The sequence below is a fragment of the Typopeltis vanoorti genome, chromosome 16 (assembly GCF_054136105.1).
Source record: "Typopeltis vanoorti isolate ZY-2024b chromosome 16, IOZ_Tvanoo_1.0, whole genome shotgun sequence".
Classification (NCBI taxonomy): domain Eukaryota; kingdom Metazoa; phylum Arthropoda; class Arachnida; order Uropygi; family Thelyphonidae; genus Typopeltis; species Typopeltis vanoorti.
In genome coordinates, this window is record NC_143564.1 from 49913439 (window position 1) to 49935981 (window position 22543).

At 35.8% G+C, this 22543-nt stretch overlaps 1 protein-coding gene across 2 annotated transcripts in view; it reads right to left on the reverse strand.

Annotated features, from left to right (window-relative positions):
- Positions 1-22543, reverse strand: part of LOC150098012 (NSFL1 cofactor p47-like) — a 108949-nt gene that overhangs the window by 26972 nt on the left and 59434 nt on the right. For both annotated transcript variants that reach the window (XM_090406238.1, XM_090406237.1), the window contains one exon: positions 19904-20041. In XM_090406238.1, coding sequence (XP_090262364.1) covers positions 19904-20041 — 138 coding nt within the window. The remainder of the gene's footprint in view (positions 1-19903; positions 20042-22543) is intronic.

A 22543-nucleotide genomic window follows, 5' to 3' on the forward strand; every position in this document is an offset into this window, starting at 1 on the left:
GTTTGTTCTCATCATAGACCAAGCAGAAACCTTAAAAAGAGCAATAACCTTAGGTTAAATATACCATAGCAATCCCATGTGAAAAAGTTAATTTTCTGTAGGTGCATAATCACATATTAGAATATAAAATAAAGAACTTAAATTTGGAATAACTGAGCTACTACAAGAGATGATATTATGGATCCATTTCTATTTTATAGCCAAATATAGAAAAGACTTTTGAAAATTTACCAGTGAGTTTATGAGAAAGTTATGTCATAAGCTGTGATTTTTTCACATTTTGCTATAAAATATGGAAGGATCATAAATATCCTGCTTCAGAATCATACTATATACCCCCCCCCCAGTTTCCTCATGGCTATGGAATATGGAAAATTAAGGAACAAAGAAAAATCACAATAACGTGGGGGGAGGGGGAGAGAAACACATGAAAGTTAGGTATATTATATAAAAAGTAACGGTGAGTTTGCTTACCATATACAAATAAGTGGTGCTATCTGCAAATGAGCCACGGCATGAAAATAGGCATTTTGGAGTGGTTTCCCATTTCGTATCTGGCGCAACAGACACATTTAGTGATGTCAAAATATCATTTAACAATGAATTCAGGTGGCAAACCATCATAAGATTAGAGGGTGGGCAGTCAGGAGGAGGCAGCCAGATGATTGCATGTAAGTTGTTATGTGGTTCACAGACCTTGAAGCCAATTCCAAGTCACAAACAGTATCCTGGAGATACAGTGAAAAGGAAGGGCATGGGCTACAACCACAGTGGGTAACTGATATCTCTGATTATCAGCTTGTTGAAATAGGAGGGCCACCCTGAATTAGCTATGATCTGATCTCATATTAGCTACAGGGACATCGGTACTTGCTTCCACTGTGCACAGAAAGTGGTCTGTATGCTAGGTGACCGGTAGTCTGCATACCCTTATCCCAACACCACACCATAGGAGAACAACTGAAATGGGCCAGGATCTGGAGAGAACCATATCATCCCTGTAACATCTATTAAAGGGACACTTATGGTGGAGGTGGTAGTGTAATGGTTTGGGGAAGCATCTCATCAGGTAGATGCACCAACCCGTATGTACTTCTTAGCGGAACCTTGAATGCTACAACATATGGAGAGACAAGGTCTGGATCCCTATGTTTGTCCATATGCAGGTACAATAGGGGAGACATTTATCCTACAAGACAATGATGCTCTTCCTCACAGACTAATATCTTCAAAAACAGACTCTTGTACATATGGAATGCCAGCCAGATCTCTAGGCCTTAATCATATTAAGCATGTCTGTGATGCTCTAAGTAGACAAGTTGCTGTTCTCAACTTCCCCCACTACCCCCCCCCTCCAAGATCTTGATGGACCTAGCTTTGCAAGAGCAATGGTTGTTGTTAACAACTGAGCTCCTGGACACCATTACAAACCAATACAGTGCGGAGTGAAAACATTTCACATTGAGGAACTTTGACAATCTCATTTTCACATCTTGTTTTAGAACTCTGTACCCACTGAATTAAACCATTTATTTACAATTTTTTAGGTGTTTCTTTCACATCTCATATCACAGTGTATGATGCATTGCATAAAAAATTCATCATACAGTTTTTGAGTTGTGATTTTTCTGTTTGTTCCTTAATTTATGGAATCCAGTGTTTACGTATATATGAAGCCATGTGTACATGGCTATGGAATATGAATTGGCCTTTTCATTTTACAATTCTGAGATGAAAACTTTTAGACTCTTCTCTGATAAATTAATTTATCAGAGAAGAGATTACATAAGAGTAACTAATTACTCTTATGCAGTGACCATGGTGTACTAATGGAAAAATACAACTCTCTTCTCTAGGCTCTTCTCTGAAAAATTAATTTATCAGAGAAGAGCCTAAAAGTCTTCATTTCAGCATTGTAAAATGAACAGGTCAATCCATATTTCACAGCCATATACACATGGCTTCATATATATATATATATATATATATATATAAATAAAAAGGTGAATATACAGGTACCTGGGAGTGCAAGCTAAGACAACTCCGATGCCACAGGTCATTTTCTCATAAGCTCTCCACTCTTTTTCAAAACTTTCCAATTAAGGATGGTCATTTTCACATTTTCATGTGGCTAAATAGTTAGATGAAGTATTATTACACATATTCTTCTTCATTGTGCAATTTGGCCAAAGCACCAAATATTCAGCTGAAGCTGCTAAATTAAATTTTTAAATGCATTTTTGGAAATTATGGAGAAACTACCGTGTTTGAATAAAAACTTTAGTTTACTATTACTAAAATTTTACAATTCGACGTTTCGACCTTTATGTCAAGGTCATCTTCTGGAGCGTACAAATATACACAAGAAACAAGCTATACTACAATCATACTGGTTCGTTAAAGACACTGACTAACCGCTACCACAATTGTTGGCCTGACCTCTGGTGGGAAAAAAAAAAAAAAATTATACATCAACGCTAGAGTCCTATTATTTGTGTTGTCTACTCTATACATATATTAACATCATTCCAGCCAGTTTGAGTGGAATGGTTTCTAATACTAGCAGATTGGCTAGAGTCCTGGCTTATGTTGAATCTTTCATATTAGGTTGGCTGAATATCCAGATCCTTGGAATTTTTATACCATCTTTATTGTTGATATTTGGGTGGTTTATCAGGATTTCGCAGGATTCTTTAAATTTTCTTTCGTACCATGTTTTTGTGCGGTGTAAGGAGCAGGTGCTTTTCTAGTTGATTTGGTGTAAGGTGTTAAGTGCATGGTCTGAGAAGCCTGCTTCACCATAATGGTTATTTAATGTGTCTAATGTGTTCTTTCTTGCATATAGGGATTGTCCGTCCTGTTTCACCAATGTACGGTAAGTTACAGGTGCAGCGGATGCAATAGACTCCAGGATGTGCTAATGGGAGGAGAGGATCCTTAGAGGAGCTGAATATGGTTTTAAGTTTAGTGGGTGGTTTAAAGATGGCATTGAGGTTATAATGTTGTAGGATTCTGTTGATTTCTTCTGATAACCCTTTAATGTATGGGATGGCTATGGTTTTACTGTAATTTAGATTTGTTTTTGTTGTGGTTATTTATAGAATATTTTATTGACAGTATTTTTGTTATAGCCATTGTTTATGAATGTGTCACTAATGATTTTTAGTTCTTGTTTCAGGGCTTGTTGGTTAGAGCAAATAGTTGTGGCTCTGTTTTTAAGGGTGTTTATGACTCCATATTTTTGTGCTGGGTGGTGATATGAATTCGCATGTATGTATTGGCCCGTGTGTCGGTTTTCGGTAGACCGTGAAGGATAGACTGCCTGAAGGAAGACGTGTAACTAGTGTGTCTAGGAATGGGAGCGAATTTTGGTTTTCGATTTCAATGGTAAATTGTATGCGTTCGTGTTGTTTGTTTAGGTGGCTGAGGAATGTGTTTAGCGTTTGTCGACCGTGCGGCCAGATCGCGAACACGTCGTCAACGTATCTGAGCCAGATTGTCGGTCGAAGCGTGGCAGAATCAAGAGCCCTTTGCTCAAAGGTTTCCATGTAGAAGTTCGCGATTGGGGGGGGATAATGGTGAGCCGATGGCTGTACCTTCCTTTTGTAGGTAGAATTTGTTTTGCCACACGAAGTAACTGGACTTTAGTACGTTGGCAAAGAGGGCCGTAATGTCGGGCAGAAATTTGTCCTGTAGTAGGAGAATTGTGTCACTGATGGGGACATTAGTGAAAAGGGCAGAAACGTCAAAACTGACTAATAAGTCGTCTTTGTCGAGTGTTATGTTTTTGATTATGTTTATAAAGTGTTGTGTGTTTTTTATGTAGGAGGGGGAATGACCTACCAACTCCTTGAGTGTTGCCGCTAATTTCTTGGCTAGGTGGTAATTGGGACTGTCAATTCCTTCCACTATTGGTCGAAGGGGCACATTTTGTTTGTGTATTTTCGGAACCCCATATATTCTGGGGGGGCAGGCATAGTGTGGTTTGAGTTTTTTTTTTTTTTTTTTTTTTAACTGTGTCTGGTGGCCAAGAAGTGATGGACTTTAGTAGTTTTTCTGTTTTGTCCTTTATCCTCTTTGTTGTTATAATTTACCATTTTATATGTGTTATAGGCTACTAGTTGGTTCACTCCATATCTATGACAGCACAGAAAAAGCAATGCTTAGAGAACAGATCCAAACAGCCCGCCGAAACCTAGCTACAACACAAAATCTAGTTTCTGAATTACAATCAGAACTATCGAACTATGTTAACCAAGACATTCTACAAACATTTGAAAGAATTACTGACAATTCGGCCAAGCATACCCTGGAAAAGAACAAAGAAAAACTTGAGAAAAAATTCCACAGGTTGAAACAACGGCAAAATATGGCGGCCAATCAGAGAACTTCCTCCCCGAGAAACAACAATGAACAACAAACAAGGGAGACAAGGAGCGACCAACCACCGACAAGCAAGAACCATGTGATCAACTTATCAAGCCACACCCTGAACAACGGCGAACTCACGCTGCTGAATAAAGGACTGAACTACGCAATAGCGCCTAAAAAGGTAAACAAATTAGATTTTATCTACCACATTGAAAGAGGCATCAGATCCCTACCTAACAACATAGCAGACAAAATACGACTAGAAACCAGTAATGTCCTAAATACCAAGAAAACCATACAGAACATGACTAAAACAGAATTAGCAGCAATTAAATCATTAAAAGCCAAAACAAAACATAATAATAACGAAAGCTGATAAAGGCAGTGCCACTGTTGTCCTTGAGAGGTCAACATACATACTGCAAATGAACCAACTAGTAGCCGATAACAACACACATAAAATGGTAAATTATAACCCAACAAAGAGGATAAAGGACAAAACAGAAAAACTACTAAAGTCCGTCACTTCTTGGCCACCAGACACAGTTAAAAAAAAAAACTCAAACCGCACTACACCTGCCACCCCCAGAATATATGGGGTTCCGAAAATACACAAACAAAATGTGCCCCTTCAACCAATAGTGGAAGGAATAGACAGTCCCAATTACCACCTAGCCAAGAAATTAGCGGCAACACTCAAGGAGTTGGTAGGTCATTCCCCCTCCTACATAAAAAAACACACAACACTTTATAAACATAATCAAAAACATAACACTCGACAAAGACGACTTATTAGTCAGTTTTGACGTTTCTGCCCTTTTCACTAATGTCCCCATCAATGACACAATTCTCCTACTACAGAACAAATTTCCGCCCGCCATTACGGCCCTCTTTGCCCACGTATACTAAAGTCCGGTTACTTCGTGTGGCAAAACAAATTCTACCTACAAAAGGAAGGTACAGCCATGGGCTCACCATTATCCCCCCAATCGCAAACTTCTACATGGAAACCTTTGAGCAAAGGGCTCTTGATTCCGCCACGCTTCGACCGACAATCTGGCTCGAATACGTTGATGACGTGTTCGCGATCTGGCTGCACGGTCGACAAATGCTAAACACATTCCTCAGCCACCTAAACAAACAACACGAACGCATACAATTTACCATTGAAATCGAAAACCAAAATTCACTCCCGTTCCTAGACACACTAGTTACACGTCTTCCTTCAGGCAGTCTATCCTTCACGGTCTACCGAAAACCGACACACGGGCCAATACATACATGCGAATTCATATCACCACCCAGCACAAAAATATGGAGTCATAAATGCCCTTAAAAACAGAGCCACAACTATTTGCTCTAACCAACAAGCCCTGAAACAAGAATTAAAAATCATTAGTGACACATTCATAAACAATGGCTATAACAAAAATACTATCAATAAAATACTCTATAAATAACCACAACAAAAACAAATCTAAATTACAGTAAAACCATAGCCATCCCATACATTAAAGGGTTATCAGAAAAAATCAACAGAATCCTACAACATTATAACCTCAATGCCACCTTTAAACCACCCACTAAACTTAAAACCATATTCAGCTCCTCTAAGGATCCTCTCCTCCCATTAGCACATCCTGGAGTCTATTGCATCCGCTGCACCTGTAACTTACCGTACATTGGTGAAACAGGACGGACAATCCCTATATGCAAGAAAGAACACATTAGACACATTAAATAACCATTATGGTGAAGCAGGCTTCTCAGACCATGCACTTAACACCTTACACCAAATCAACTAGAAAAGCACCTGCTCCTTACACCGCACAAAAACATGGTACGAAAGAAAATTTAAAGAATCCTGCGAAATCCTGATAAACCACCCAAATATCAACAATAAAGATGGTATGAAAATTCCAAGGATCTGGATGGCACATATTCAGCCAACCTAATATGAAAGATTCAACATAAGCCAGGACTCTAGCCAATCTGCTAGTATTAGAAACCATTCCACTCAAACTGGCTGGAATGATGTTAATATATGTATAGAGTAGACAACACAAATAATAGGACTCTAGCGTTGATGTATAATTTTTTTTTTTTTTCCCACCAGAGGTCAGGCCAACAATTGTGGTAGCGGTTAGTCAGTGTCTTTAACGAACCAGTATGATTGTAGTATAGCTTGTTTCTTGTGTATATTTGTACGCTCCAGAAGATGACCTTGACATAAAGGTCGAAACGTCGAATTGTAAAATTTTAGTAATAGTAAACTAAAGTTTTTATTCAAACACGGTAGTTGTCTCCATAATTTCCAAAAATTCATTCGGATCACCGTGCAAGTCTAAAAGAAAAGGATAAATTTTTAAAATAAACGTTTTGGGAAAAAAAAAATTGCTACTTGTATATAGAGGCTAATGACTTAATATCAATTACCTTAGTATTTATCCCATAATGCAAAGCACTCAACCCTTTTTGGACGTGTAGAATGCAATGCATAATGGAAAGGATCACCACTCAGACTGGTTTCAACCTTCATTGAGGGCTCATCAGTGGGGGCAAGACCTGGGAGAGACACCAAGGTTGAAGTAATGCAGAAGTCATATATATCTCATATACAAGTAGATGAAAGGTGCTTACCTTTATTGATAAAAATCTCTGGATGAGAGAAAGATGTAGAGACTTCTGCATTACTTCAACCTTGGTATCTCTCCTGGGTCTGACTCCCACTGATGAGACCTCAATAAAGGTTGAAACCGGTCTGAGTAGTGACCCTTTCCGTTATGCAATGCATTATGGAATACATACTAAGGCAGGTGATATGAAGTCATTAGCCTCTATATACAAGTAGCTCAGAAGTGAATATATTTCACAAGCAAAACTTTGTTTTGCTTCCTTGGGAAAAGGATTATAACCAAGTATAAAATTTCTTGGTATCTTTAATGTATGATAAACCCAAGGTAATTCTACACATACATATACATACAAGGGTGGTCTTAAAAGTTCTCGGCCTAACAATGAAAAAACGAATTTATAATTTCAAAATTATTTTTATTTTTCAACATAATCTCTCTTAAGACTAATACATTTATTCCAGCGATGCTCCAGCGCCATTATCCCGTCCCTGTAGTGGTTCTCAGTAAGATCTGCAAAATACCACTCTATAGCTGCAATCACCTCTTGATTCGAAGAAAACAGGTGACTAGCGAGGAAGAGTTTTAGTTTTGGGAAGAGATAGAAGTCAGAGAGCCAAATCTGGGGAATAGGGTGGATGTTCCAATAATTCATAGTGCATATCCCTTAATTTTCCCATTGCCATAACACTTTTGTAGGCAGGTGCATTGTCCTGATGAAAGATGATTTTTTCCTTCTGCAAACTAGGTCTTTTTTCACGAATTTTTTTGTCTAGTCTGGTTAAAAGATTGGAATATTCCCCAGTTATTGTTTTACCCTTTTCAAGATAATTAATAAACAAAATGCCTTTAGCATCCCAAAACACCAATGCCATGACCTTTCCTGCTGATGGAACTGACTTTGTCTTATTTGGCAATGAACAACCGGCTTCTGTTGCTTCTGTCCACTGTTTTGATTTTGGTGTGTAATGGTGAATCCAAGTCTCATCCATAGTAATAAATCAAAATCGGTTTTATTCTTGTTAAAATGCTCCAAGCACTGTTCAAAGATTTTCATACGAGTGCATTTTTGATCTGCTGTGAGCAAGCACGGCACCCATCTTGCGCAAAGCTTTTTCATATGCAATTCTTCATGCAAAATTTATCCTACACGTTCTTTTGAAATGTCTATAGTCTCAGCAATTTCACGCTCTTTGAACTCACCAGTCATTCAATAGCATATTGTGCAATTGATCAATGATTTCTGATGTTGTCACACTTTTTGGATGTCTTTCACGTGGATCATCTTCAAGGCTGGTATAGCCACGTTTAAACTCAGCAGCCCATTTCTTAATTGTCAAAAATGAAGGAGAAGAGTGTCCATAAACTTTTATGAACTTCTAATGAATTTCTTTTGCCATTAAACCTTCTTTTACAAAGAATTTTATAACAGTACGATACTCAATTTTATCCATTTCAAGGGATACAGACAATACTTTAGCTTCAGACAGCTGTATAAAACAAACTACTTGATAGAATGACTTGCAAATTCACATGGATGCTTATGACAGATGTACCAAGTTCGAAAAAAAAAACTCTTGCCGACAGTGCTGCCATCTATGGTCGAACCCAAGAACTTTTCAGACCACCCTCGTGTACACACACATATATATTAATAAAGAAAGAACTTTACAGCTTCATTTCAGTGTGGTAAACTATATACAAATATTGGGTATTAAAGATCCAACATTATTTCAAAACCAAATGCATGTAGAAACTATGAAAGTTTTGTATATTTGACCAGAAAGCTTATGAGAATACAATCCTTGGCATTGGAGTTGCTCTGGCTGGCTTTCATTACTTAAAATAACACAACCGATGCCCAAGTGTTTATATATTTACCTTTCATTAGCGCATTTGATAAAGGTTTTACTGGCCTGATAGCTGTTTACAACTGATTGGTTCTCTTCAGAGTCCACTATAAATGAAGGGTCTTCTCCAAAAACTTGGGCGATCCTTCAGATCAGATCACCCAATCAATGAATGACCTGAAAGATCATTTAACTCATTGCTCAGCAGGGGTTCTACTCAGTGACAGGCTCACTAAATCACCAAGCAAAACTGCTCATATTCCAGGCATTCAAGCAGCTCCATTAAGGCCACCTCAACAGATCCCAATTCATGGAAGCTCAAGAGCTCTCCAGGCAGAAACCCCAAGAGAGCAAAAACTCTCATTCAATACTAAATTGATCTAATGCCAGAGAAAAGTATTTTTCATAAGTGAACTTATGAAAGTCTCAGTCAGTGCATAAAATTAATTAATAAAGACAGAGCCTTTCAACTGGACGACATTAACTGTATAGAAATAGTGGATATTAAAGATCTAACATTATTTCAAAGCCGAATATATGTACAAAATATGAAAGTTTCATATACTTGACTAGAGGGCTTGTAAGAACTCTGGTCAAATGTATGAAACTTTCATACTTTCTACATACTTAACTTTGAAATAATGTCGGATCTTTAATATCCACTATTTCTACAGAACCATTATTGAGTTATGAGTTAAAATAATTCTTTAGTCACTCACTGATAATAAAGTGAACTGAGGGATTACGTAGTTTTTGGAGAAGACTCTTTACTTATACAGTGGTCTCTGAAGAGAACTAACCAGTTTGAAACAGGTGCTAGTGAAACCTTCATCAAATGCACTAATAAAAGGTGAATATATGGACAATTGGGCATCTGTTGTGTTCTTTTAAGTAGGTGCAAGCTAGGACAATTTCAATGCTTAGGATTCTATTCTCATAAGCTGTTTGGTCAAATATATGAAACTTCCATAGTTTCTAGATACATTTGGCTTTGAAATAATGTTGGATCTTTAATATCCACCATTTCTTTCCATACACATGTACACACACACACACATTAATTTTTTTTTTTTATCAGTTTTTAATGGATGAATTTTTTTCATCAAAGATATTTGTTCATAAGAATTAATTCAATATGCTTAGGCCAAATATGAAACCAAATATTTGGTATTTGATCAAGTCACGGTTTTGAAAGTTCTCTATTTTTTGGTGTTTCCCTATGTAATACACTGAGTTAGCTTTGCATTAGGAACACGTTTCTCTGGTTAATCATGGCTTGCAGATGCCTTAGGAACAGATTCCACGAGGTGCCAAACATCCTGCATGTGTTATTTGATCCATGCCCATTGCAGCAACTCCATCAGTTCATGTTCATTCTGTGGAGGAGGATCAGCAGTTCTCACACCCTGTTCTAGCATATCCCAAACACTCAATTGGATTACAGTCAGGATAGTTTGGGGACCAAGACAATATGGCAAATTTGTTGTTGTGTTCCTCCAACCACTCATAGTTGTACAAGCCTGGTGACAAGGTGTATTGTCCTGTTGAAAGATGGCACTATGGTCAGGGTAGACCTTTTGTAGATATGAATGGAGATGGTTGGCTAATGGGTCTCTGTAGTGTTCACCATTCAGTGTTTGTAAGTCGATAACTAACAGACCTAACACATGCCAGGAAAAAGCTCCCCAGACCATAACACTATCTCCACTGACCTGTTGAACCCCAACTGTGAAACAAGAGAATAAGGCTTCATGCCAATGTGAACCTTGCCATCAGTATGGTGCAGTAGGAAATGGGACTCATCACTCCAGGTGACCTTCTTCCATCTGTCAAGGGTCCACTGCCAATGTTCCTTATCCCATGCGAGGTGTTGTTAGCGATGCCTGGCCATCATCATGGATACCCTTGTTGGTCCCTAGCTGTGGAACCCTACGTGAAGCAAGTTATGGCACATGGCATGTAGAAATAGGTCAAACTACCCTGTGTTATACTGATGGGTGAGCTGTGTGACTGTTGCACATCACTGCTGAGATACCAGTCGTGACAACTGACGCTCACCTCTAGGATCAACAATGCATGGCTGAACAATGTGTGCCTTTCTGCTAGATGTCTGTTCATGGCTAATTCAGCCGTTGATACAGTAGTACAGGAGCAACCAACAAGTGTGGCTGCTTCTGAAATACTGGCACCTGCCCTCTGGGCCCAAACGATATGCCTGCAGTCAAATTGGCTTATGACACTACGTTTCCCCATTACTGGCAAACATTTACTGATTATGTATAGAGGATAAGTGTGCTTATTTATAGTAGCCGCATGTGATGTTGATATCACATGGTACTTCGTTATTGTGTTGAATATGTAAAGTAAGGAGGTGGGATGTTTCTAATGAAGTGCATATCGAAATTAATTCATCATCATCATTAATTCATCAAAACAATGAAAAAAGACAGCAAAATCACCATTCTCATCATCAAATATCAGATATGCATATAATATTAAGGGAATATATAAGATACTATAACAGTATTACATGAAAAATTTACATAATTGCTAACTTTCTATCAACAATTTTATTCCAAATTATTCTATCACCTGTCAGTATTCGAATATTGTTAGATCTTACATTTCTCTCATCTAGGTCACATTTGACTACATCGTCCATCTGCCTAAATTATATAGACAAGATGCAAAGAGGAAAACTATTCAAAATGCTACAGTTATATGGTGTCAATGAAGCATTATATCAAGCAATACTCAATATTTATTTGAGCTGTATTAGCAGTCAGAATAGAAGGAAGTACAGGTAGATAGTTTGATGTTAAATTTGGTGTCAGACAATGATGTACGTTATCCCCTCTGTTATTCATCATCTATATGGATCACATTATGAAGGAAAGTGGTATTTAATCTGATATCAAAATTGGAGATGTTAATCTCAGCTCTTTACTTTATGTAGATGATTACTTCTAAATAAATCCAGTACAAGTAGGTAAGATTCCCTGACTAAATTTAACAACTATTGTAATAAATTTAGTATGAAAATCAGCAATAACAGGACAAAGACAATGAAAATAGGCAAGAATGAAAATATCAACTGCATAATGAATAGAGAACCTATAGAACAAGTGACACATTTCAGTTACCTAGGCACAATTTTTAGTGAAGATGGTAAATTAAATATGGAAATAGACAGCAGAATTAATAAAGCTGGTATGGTAGGAAGTGAAGTGAATAAATTTATATGGAATAAGAGAGAAATTAATCAAAATACTAAATTAGCTGTATACAAAACAGTGTTCAAACCAACTTTAAGTTATGGAGCTGTAAGCTGGGTTAAAGACACTTGACCAAAGACTGGAGAGTTCTGAGAAAGATTACAGAGTGAACAGATGGCATCAATGACAATATCATATAAAAATGAGGATATTAGGAAAGAACTTGACATTGTGAGCATCCAGGAATGTATCAGCTTAGCTAATATCAAAAAGTATGGTAATTTAAACATAATGGGAGAGGAAAGATTAGCAAAACAAGTGTTCTTTGCCAGGTTATCAGGAAAAAGATACAGAAGACCAAGATGTACGTCGATTGATACAGTAAAAAGTGCCTTAGAAGACAGAAGTCCGTGTGGTTAGCCAAGTGGCTGTGCGCTTTGCAACCATGTGCCTGGGAGATGAGTGTCCTGGGTTCGATTCCCATCGCTGACGTGAGGAGCTTAGGATCTCTCTCAGACGTAGCCAAGTTAGCTGGTCTTGGGCATGGACTGCAGGGTTTTTCTCTCTAGTTTATCTGAGGGTTTCATCCTGCAAGCAGGCAAACCATCCTTGAGAACTCAAACTTCTACAGACATAGGATACACTGGGAGGCACAGGGCTAACCACCTTATCCTTGTGTACAGTTGCAGTTCAATGAATAGAAAACCTCAACACGGCAAAAAAAAAAAAAAAGAGAAAAAATAAGAAGTAGTAGTAGAAGACAGAAATATAAGATCTGATAATGTTGGAGTCTTGACAGGTAACAGATTGATTTGGATGAAAATTGTTGATAGGAAGTTAGTAATAATGTAATTTTTTCATATAGTACTATCATAATATCCTGTACATCCCTTGAGGGTACATGGCAGGAATTTGGTGATGATGATGATGATGGTATATAGCTGAAGTTTTGAACAGCTCTCCTCTAGGCACCTTGTCATATGCCTCATTTAACAGTCTTTCAAAGTAATTACTGTAAACATCTAGAATATCATATCTTGATTTTTTAATCATGATAATATTGATACATCATATTCTATCCTTCTCTTTTCCAATAAAAATATTCTATCTTTCACCTTCTTCGCAAAAGAATTCATGGTCCCCTTGAAACTCTGGTTTTAAATTCATATAGCTTTGTTTTATCCACAATTCTTCCACATCCTTCTATCTCCCCATTTCTTCCCCCTCCCCTCTTCCTTTCTGTCATACTTCAACAGTGGTATAAAAATGCTTATCGCTATACACCTGACGCTCCATATTTTTCCGTGTATAAGACGTCCCATGTATAAGATGAACCCTACTTTTTTGAACCCAAAATTAAGAAATCAATATTTTAAACATAACACAGATTTAGTAATTAGGTAATATTTTTAAGATACATATTAAGAAATTATGCATCATCACTCTCAGTTCCAGGCATATCATTTTCTATATCACTATTAGTTCCACCCATCACTTTCTTCAACCTCCACTGTCTAATCATACACTCAGTGGGAGGAGGTCCATACTGTCTCTTTGAAGCTTTATTTCCATGTTCTTTTGAGTAATTGATGATTTTTAACTTGAATTTTGAAGAATATGACAATCGTTTTTATTTTCAGACATTTTTATGGGCTAGTGCTCAAAATATTGTTAATGCATTACCACACCCCATAAACGAGCTGCATATGTATGAATGCTTTCAGAGTTCTGATTGGTTTATTCAGAATCAGCCGTTAATGACATCAATCGACAGGGTTAACAAAGGCTAGTGATTGGCGGAAGCCTGTTCACGGAGACAAGGTACCGCAGTTTCACCACGGCAACTGTGGATCTCTCAACCGGTTAACCCCATGTATAAGACGACCCCCAATTTTTGGTCTAAAAATTTTAGACCAAACTTTTTTACCACTTTACTGTACAAATTATTAGCAATTGCATTACTAATAATTTATAATTCTTGTTAAAGAGTTTGCTTATTAGAGAAAATTGTTGTAGCTCTGTTTTTAAGGATGCTAATGACTCCAAGTTTTGTGAAGGTAGTGATAAGAGTTAGCATGTATATATTGGCTGGTATGTGTAAGCTTGCAGTAGAAAGTGAGTTTTGATATTCACTTTCAGTGGTAAATTGTACGCACTCATGTTGTTTGTCTAGATGGCTAAGGAAAGTATTTAAAGTTTGGCAGCAGTGTGGCTGGATAATGAAAACATTGTCAACATATCTAAGCCAAACTGTAACTTTCAAAGTAAAGGAATCTAGAGCATGTTGCTCAAATGCTTCTATATAAAAGTTAGCAACTGGGCAGGGGGGGGATAGTAATGAACCCATGGCTGCACCTTCCATTATGTACCTTTAGGTTCTGTTGGTTTATATTAAACTGAAGTTTTACTATAGTGCAGTAGTTGTTTCCATAATTTCTAAAAATGAATGCTGAAACTGTAACTATAACAAGATTCTCACAATAAATGGAGATCTAACTCATAAGGCAGTGCAATCATTACGGTAAGCTAAAGGTAGGTGTATCACTATGGACTGAAGACTTTTCTGTCTTCAGTCCATAGTGATACACCTACCTTTAGGAATAAGTAGCTATTAGGAATAAGAGAATCAAGCTGAAAAAGAAATTTACTTTGGTCAAAGCATTTTAAATCTATACTCACACAGAGAGAGCAATACTTAGGTAGCAAATTCAAACAGCCTGCAAAAATCTATCAATGGCCCAAAATCAAGTTAAAAATTTGAAACATGAACTCTAGTTATATGAATCCTGATATTTGGAATGTGTGCTTAGAAGAAATCACTGATAACACAGCCAAACATATTCTGGAAAGTAATTAAGCAAAACTTGTGGCTAAATTTCATATTAAAACAAGAGCAAAATATGAATGCTAATTTTAACCAATCAGGATATCTCTTCCCTTGTACATCACTCTAGAACTAGCCAATCACAAACAAGGGAGATAAGGAGCAACCTTATCTACATACAAGTAACAGCCATGTGATCAACCTATCTAGCCACCTCCTAAATAATGGTGAACTTTCGCCACTTAATAAAGGTATAAACTTCACAGTAGCACCGAACTGTACATTAAAAGAGGCATTAAATTTCTTTCAAGTAATATAGTTGATAAAATTCATTTAGAAACATGTAATATTTTGAATAATACAAAAGCCATATGTAGCAATCTCACTAAAACAGAACTAGCAGTCAAGTTATTAAAAACTAATAATAATGATAAAGCTATAATAAAATCTAACAAAAGATAATACTATGGTTGTTGTAAATAAATATGTCTACCTTCATCAAATGACTCGATTAGTCTCTGATAGCAGCACTTATCAACTTGTGAACTATAATCCAACTAACAGGATTAAGAATAAAACAGTTAAAATTTTGTCACTTCTTAGCCATCGGATACTGTTAAAAATAACTGTTATTACCACATTACTCCCAGAATTGATGGGGTTCCCAGAGTTCACAAACATAACGTTCTACTTAAGCCAATAGTTGAAGGCATAGATAGCCCTAACTATTACCTAGCCAAGAAATTAGAAATAAACCAAAAAAATTAAAAAACACAATGCTCAGCAAAGATTATTTATTAGTCAGTTTGACATTTCTGCCTTTTTCACAAATATCCCAATCAGTGATAGAATTCTTCTCATACAAAATAAATTTCTGCCTGATATTACAGCTACCTTTGCCTATGTACTACATTTCAGGAATTACTTGGTGCAGCAAAGTAATTCCTCCAGTTGCTAATTTTTATATGGAAGCTTGTGAAGCAACATGTTCTAGATTCCTTTACTTTGAAAGCTAAGTTTGGCTTAGATACATTAATGATGCTTTCGTTATCTGGCCACCAAACTTTAAACATCTTTCTTAGCCACCTGAACAAACAACATGAGTACATACAATTTGCCAATGAAATTGAAAAATCAAAACTCACTTTCCTGGATACACTGGCCATACACCTTCCCTCAGGCAGTCTGTCCTTCACTGTGTTCTGCAAGCTTACACATACCAGCCAATATATACATGCTAACTCTTACCACTACCCTTCACAAAAACTTGGAGTCATTAACACTTCAAAAACAGAGTTATGACAATTTCCTGTAATGAGCAAACTCTTAAACAAGAATTACAAATTATTAGAAGTACATTTATAAACAATGGCTACAGCAAAAATACCGTCAATAAAAACCTTCATAAAATTTCAAAAATGCAAATAATACAGATTCCAGTTAAATCATAGCTATCCCATACATTAAAGGAGTATCAGGTAATCCAATCAAGAGCTTTTTCCAAATCTAATGATATAAATAGGTTTTTTTCAAATTCCCAGCATCTTCCCATCATTTCTCTTACACCAAAAATAAGATCAACAGCTGAGTGTCCCCCTTTTACAAAGCCAGATTGCTACTCCGTGAGACCATCCTCTGTTTTATCTCTTATTTTTCTTGTCATTATCCTTTACTGTATCTTTGCACAGTGACAAATAATGTCACTCCTATAGTTACTACACTTTCTTTTTGACCCTCCTTTATATATTGGGACAATAAACCCCTTGATTCCATCATCCGGTATCATATCACCTTCTTTCTTCAGATCACTCTAAATATGTCACATAACATTTCAATCACGTACTACTAAAAGATCTGATCAGTTCAAAGCAAATCATCCATCCCAGGGGATTTTCCATTCTTCACCTTCCTTAATGCTTCTTCAATCTCTGACAGACTTATTTCCCTATCATCTCTTTCATTACTGTATTCAATCCAATTTATTTCACTGTATCTTTCATCTTTATTTAACAAATCTCTAAAATAACATTTGCCAATGTCTGTTCTGTAGCCACAAGATTTCTATCCCCATTTATTAAAAAACCTGGTCCTTATTTCTTCTTCTATTCTTCATTAGTCCATATAACATTTTTTTTTTTTTTGTTTCCATTAACATTTTTCAACATGTGTAAATTCAACCCAGCTTTTTATCTTTTACTCTTTACACTTTTTTTTATTCATTTAATTATATTCAGACATTACTACTTATTTCCTGGTAGGCCTTCAATCTCTACTGGTTTCCTTCCACTTAATTATCATTCATTCACGATGCTACAATTAGCTATTGCTAATTATGAAAACTCTTCTGTATTATGAGTTTTTCATAATCACTCACCTTACATTTCCTAATTTTTTTTTTCTTATAGAAGCCACAGTATGATTAGGAGCAGCTTAGGTAATATGATTATTTTCACCATCCTAAGCAGATTTAAAGATGTGTCAATCACAATAGCATCCTGATATAGTGATCAAATTTAAGACTGCAACTCCTTGTGTGCTAACTCTTACATATTGACTTAGATGCTGTCTTCAGACACTCAAGATTATTATCTGGGATTTTAATTATGGAAATCTAGATCAGAATGAAGAGAGACAGAGAAGCTGTAAGCAAGGGCAATGAATTTTTTAAATCTTATTTGCCAAATAACAACATTCCCTAAATATCTCATATGGCTCTACCTCCACTGCACACTATTACTATCCCCCCCCCCAAACACACCACTGCAACTCTGAATGGACACATTCAAAGTCACAATGGTGTGTGTCTCCCTTGCTACTTCTGCAGAGATCTTGCCTACATTGCATATTATACATAATTATAAGAGCATGTTGTGGTGCCTATTTTGTCTGAGATAAATCATTCTTAGGTTTAAGATTGACTGATTGATAAAAAAAATTTCCCCTTTAATTATAGTTCCAGTTTTATTGAGAGCATTATTCAAAATGATATTTCCTATCAATCCAACAGCTTGATGAAATTTGGTCTTTAAGATGTTTATAAGCTGTTTTCAGTTAGATCATTAAAATTTAAAAATTTTGCTAAAGAAAATTATTTCTAAATACATTTCCAAAAACAGCTCTACGTTCACTTATAATGAATGAATGATACAAAAATGTGATTATGAAATGCATCTTTATGATTAATTATAACGAATTTCTTGTTCATGGATGTGAAAAGTATTCATCTGGAGCAAAACCAGCATCGTGAGGATGTTAGAGGAATTATGGTTTGGCTGTGCAAATTAGCAAGCATTGTATAGTGCCAAATTTAAATTATTTAGAGTAAGCATATAATCTGTTAACTTGAATTAGATATTGTGAAGTACTATGTTTTGATAATAATGTCTGTTATAGAGTATCTGATGGTTATGAGTCAGATATGCCACATTATTATTATGACACCTCCAAGAACTCATCACGTGAGGACACTCCACTCTAGACTGCTATACACATCTCAGTGTCTCCCCTACTACTTAATTCTTCAAATACACACAACGCTACTACTACCATCAAACACCATCTACTATACCACCACCAACAGTATTTTTTGTCTGTAAATTGCTTGTGTTCTCGTGGCCAATTTGCCTGTATGTGGGGCAAAAAATCCAAGTTTCTGTGAGAAAAAGCCCTGCTACTTCCATATGAGATTGGCTAACTCACTTTTAATTGAAAAGCCCATATAAAGAGTCCTCTTGTCATGATGAGAATCAAATGCAGGTCTTTTCCAAACAAAGGGCTCAATAAGTTTCATTAAGGAAATACCATGAATAGATATATTACTTACTATTATAATAACGGAATTAACTCACGTAAAATATTCTTTATTCATAGAATTTTCGCCTGAGTATCACAGGCATCATCAGTATAAGTACAAAGGCTATCTATATTCACAAAGTGCCACCTAAGTAGCTGTGATACTCAGGCGAAAATTCTATGAATAAAGAATATTTTACGTGAGTTAATTCCGTTATTATAATAGTAAGTAAAAAGGGTTCAATATTCTGCTGTTCTTCCAATTGCACTATGGAGGTGCAATTGGAATAGCAGAACCTACTTCACTCCCTCTTACTTTCTGCTCTAATTTCCAGTAAAGATAAGTTTCCCTTTCAAAGGACTGACTTTCACATCTAGCTCACCTGTGCATAAAAATATTACATCCATGGCCAACTCTGCTTCTAAAAAATTTGTATTCCTTTTTTTTTTTTTTTTTCAAAACATTATTTTTCTCCTGCTCAATTACTAACACTATAAATCCCAAATCTGACTAACCTTAGAGCAGTGTTTTCACATTTGGGGTGGTGCACCTGTAGCTTCCTGAAGAATATACAGAAGAGGACAATCCACCTGACAGATTTTGTCCCTTCCAACCTTCTTTCTCTCTTGAATTCCTTCCAGTCACTTTTTTATAGGTTCTTATATCTGTATATAAGTACTTTCATAGGCACCGCTCCACAATCTGCACTCCACTGGCTTCCTCTAATCATGTAATAACAGGAGAAGCCATTAATCATCATCTCTACACACTCCAACTCCAAACATACTGAATCAACTAATCTTCTTCTTTCATTCTATCTAACCTGGTTATTTGAAACAGCCTTCGCAATACTGTTTCGTCTAATAAATACTACCTCTAGCTTTTCAAGAAACATGTTAAGAAATTCCTTCTTTCTCTCCTTAACCATTTGTTCACACATGGCACTGTTGTGTTATATGTTTTGTGACTTATCTTTTGGATCTGTGTATGCATGTGTGTGTATAAATTAGCAAAAAATCAGAATATAATTTGATATTCTGTACCTTATTAATTTTCATTTTTCTCAGTTCAATGAATATAAACTATTTTCCTTGAGCACTTATCACTTTTAGTTATACTGTATCAATGAACATTTTTTCAATAAATGCCATTTCAGTATTCTGAAAGAAACAAGCAAGAAAGAAGGAGAAAATGTTTATATAATTTGCACATACTACCTTCCCAACCTGTGTCCAGTGCCAGAAAAAGCACGAGTTTTTGACTTTATAGGAATATAATCTTCATGACGACGATCTTCCATGTTCAAATTGACCTCTACTCCTCTGGATTGTACAACTAGTTCTTGAGGAATTTCACTGTGAAATAAATTGACATTTGCTTAAATATTTGCAAGTCTTATGAAGACTTAAAAAAAAACTTCCTTAAGTTTTTTTTAAGATGTTGTCAGTTAAAATAAATTTTAACGGACAACATCTGGGCAACAACATGAATCCCAAGACAGTAGTGTAAAATAAAAATCTACATACTTAGAGAATATTTTTTAAACAAATGTTCAAATTTTAAACAAAGAAGCATCTGAATTTCTAATAATATCCATAAAGAAAAAACTATTGTGATGAAGCAGTTAAATCTAATTATCACCTCTACAACTAGTGAAGTGAGATGATCATGAGGCAGTTATCTTTTTCATTGATATATTTCAGTTTGTCTGGGTGAGGTGTGCATGTGTGTGTTGGGGGGAGGGGGAAGACCTTAGATTGCCAGGATGAAACTTTTGATGCCTACATTTTGAACTGATTTGAAATGTTTCGAAATGATTTTCAAATTGAAAGTGTTATTATAATATAATGCCTTTGACTTCATTATAAAAAAACACTCACCAGGTGCATTTCAGCATGTTCATTGTCAATCACGTGATACGAGTTCTCGCCTCTCGGCCGATCACGTGTTATCGCGTGAACGTCGCTAACAAGTTTCTAGGCGGGATAATATAGTGGCCACAGCGAAACGGCGCGTAATATTTATATTAGCCACTAGGGAAGGGATCGACTTTCATGGAGTGGGGATGGCCGCTAGCCATTGTCTATTGTTTATGTTAGCCAGTGCGCACAGTGGCTGCGTTCGGACAAGGTGACGATTTTGTTTAGTTATTTGTTGATTTAGCGTGCTTGAAGTTTGGTTTTTATTTATTTTGAGTTTTTTTTTTTTTTTTTTTTTTTTAGTAAGTTTCCTATAAATGTTGATTTTGATAATTATTTTTTTCTATTTGTACATTATTTTTAAAAATTCTAGGTGATTATAAAAGACTGATAATTAAAGTTATAATTATTATATTTAAATGTTTTTTATTTGTAAAATATATAACTTATTTGACCGAATTACATATCACGCGATATCGCGAAATAGGTATTTAGAGTTCATAAATCCTATGTACATAATAATAAAAGCATATAAATAATATATTTAACTTATTTTGAGCACAATAAAAACTAAATAAAAAAATAAAAAAAATTTGGCCACCACACGAAATTCCAATTTTCAGCTTGGCAATGAACGTGTTAAAGGAATGCTATCATACTAAATGTAATGTAGTAAGTGTATTTAAGAAACAAACCACAATTCTGATGTTTAACCAAATACAAAGATTGCTACTCCTTTTGCTGCTTCAGGATACAATAATGCAGAAGATTTAATAACTTATTAATTATTAATTACAATATTTCACCAAAGTTAAATTGGCATTATCAGGAGAACCCTACATACAATAGTACTGTATTGTATCTATTGCATAGATACAATACAGTATTATATAGATACGTGCACACAAGCACTGCATTGGTAAGTGAAACTGAGGGGGGAAAGGCTAGCTATAACCTCTGCATTTGCTATGGATCTACCAGGTATCCTGTAGCTGCAAACTTCTTACTTTGGCCAAACAGGCAGTATAGCCAACATCGGAATCTCAGAACACCAAGACTGCATCCAATTTTACCACCATGGCTGCTCAAGGTTTAGCAGACCATACCTTGGATATCCACCACAGGAGGCACTGGAAAAAAAACTACCCTACTCCACATAAGCGAAGATAAATAATTGAATTTTCCTGTAATCTGCTTCAGCTCTCACAATTTCAACAAATCTAGTTGCATTAAGCTGCCTCTGAAAAATTCTCATCCATAAGCAATCAGCCCAAGCTCAAAGCACAATCAAGATCAATAGGTGGTGCTATTTAGGACTCTAAACCTCTGTGTTTTTTGTCTTTTCTCAGTCTCACTTACTGATGTATCTATATTACTGTATGATTCTGAACAATGTCAATTTAACTTTGATGAAATACCGTAATTAATAATGTACACTGTAATTTCCTGAAAAAACCAAAAAACAAGCAAAATATTGAGTTTAATAAATCTATTTTTTTTTCCTCTGTTGGTTTTACTTCTAAGCATTATTATTAATAATGAACAATATCTAAGCCTTTCTTTATGTATATTTTAAAAATAATTATCTTCAGTTTAATTTTAATTTTTTTTACTTCTTTACTGTACAAAAAACTTTATATAAATGAGATTATGACATTTATTTGAGCTACCTGGTTGATTGAGTGGACAGTGTCTCTACTCTCCAACATGTGGGTTTGAAATCCACTATAATATGGATATCATTAGATGATGATCATTGCCTTGCACTGAGACCACCATTACACTGCTCACTCAAGGCCTGAATTGACTTGAAAATTATCATATTAGTTCTCTAGAGTAAGGTCCTTTGATCATTTAACTTTTAGTCGACCCATATTAATATTGGATACATTTAAAACTTTTCATGAGTGGGATTAATTATCAATTAATTCCACGAGT